Source organism: Penaeus monodon, chromosome 29 (genome assembly GCF_015228065.2).
Source record: "Penaeus monodon isolate SGIC_2016 chromosome 29, NSTDA_Pmon_1, whole genome shotgun sequence".
Classification (NCBI taxonomy): domain Eukaryota; kingdom Metazoa; phylum Arthropoda; class Malacostraca; order Decapoda; family Penaeidae; genus Penaeus; species Penaeus monodon.
Genome location: NC_051414.1, coordinates 31087590 through 31087960, shown reverse-complemented (window position 1 = coordinate 31087960; position 371 = coordinate 31087590). Strand labels below are relative to the sequence as shown.

The 371-nt window shown below is 38.5% G+C and overlaps 1 protein-coding gene across 3 annotated transcripts in view; it reads left to right on the top strand.

The window, feature by feature from the left end:
- Positions 1-371, top strand: part of LOC119592146 — a 16774-nt gene that overhangs the window by 10156 nt on the left and 6247 nt on the right. For all 3 annotated transcript variants that reach the window (XM_037940967.1, XM_037940966.1, XM_037940968.1), the window contains exon 8: positions 134-329. In XM_037940967.1, coding sequence (XP_037796895.1) covers positions 134-329 — 196 coding nt within the window. The remainder of the gene's footprint in view (positions 1-133; positions 330-371) is intronic.

Genomic DNA, 371 nt, shown 5'->3' with positions numbered 1-371 from the left:
AAATTTTATCCTTCTCATTGAAATATATTAGCAAAATGTATTTGTAACACTTTACCTCTTTTGGTTCCAGCATACTATGTGTCTTAGTTTAAAAAAATTGATGTTTGTATTAAAAAGTATCATTATTTTTCAGAGTTCCCCCTTACACATCGCTGCCTCTCGAGGCTACACGGACATTGTGGAAACCTTGCTGGACCGAGGAGCAAAAATTGACTCCCTGGACAGTTCTGATCGCACACCACTCATCCTGGCCGTCTCAAGGTCTCATTTCAAGGTTGTACAACTCCTGCTCAACAGAGGGGCCAAGGTCAACATAGAAGAAATTCATGGTACCTAATATATATAGCTCTTAGTAATGACTAATATTGGAA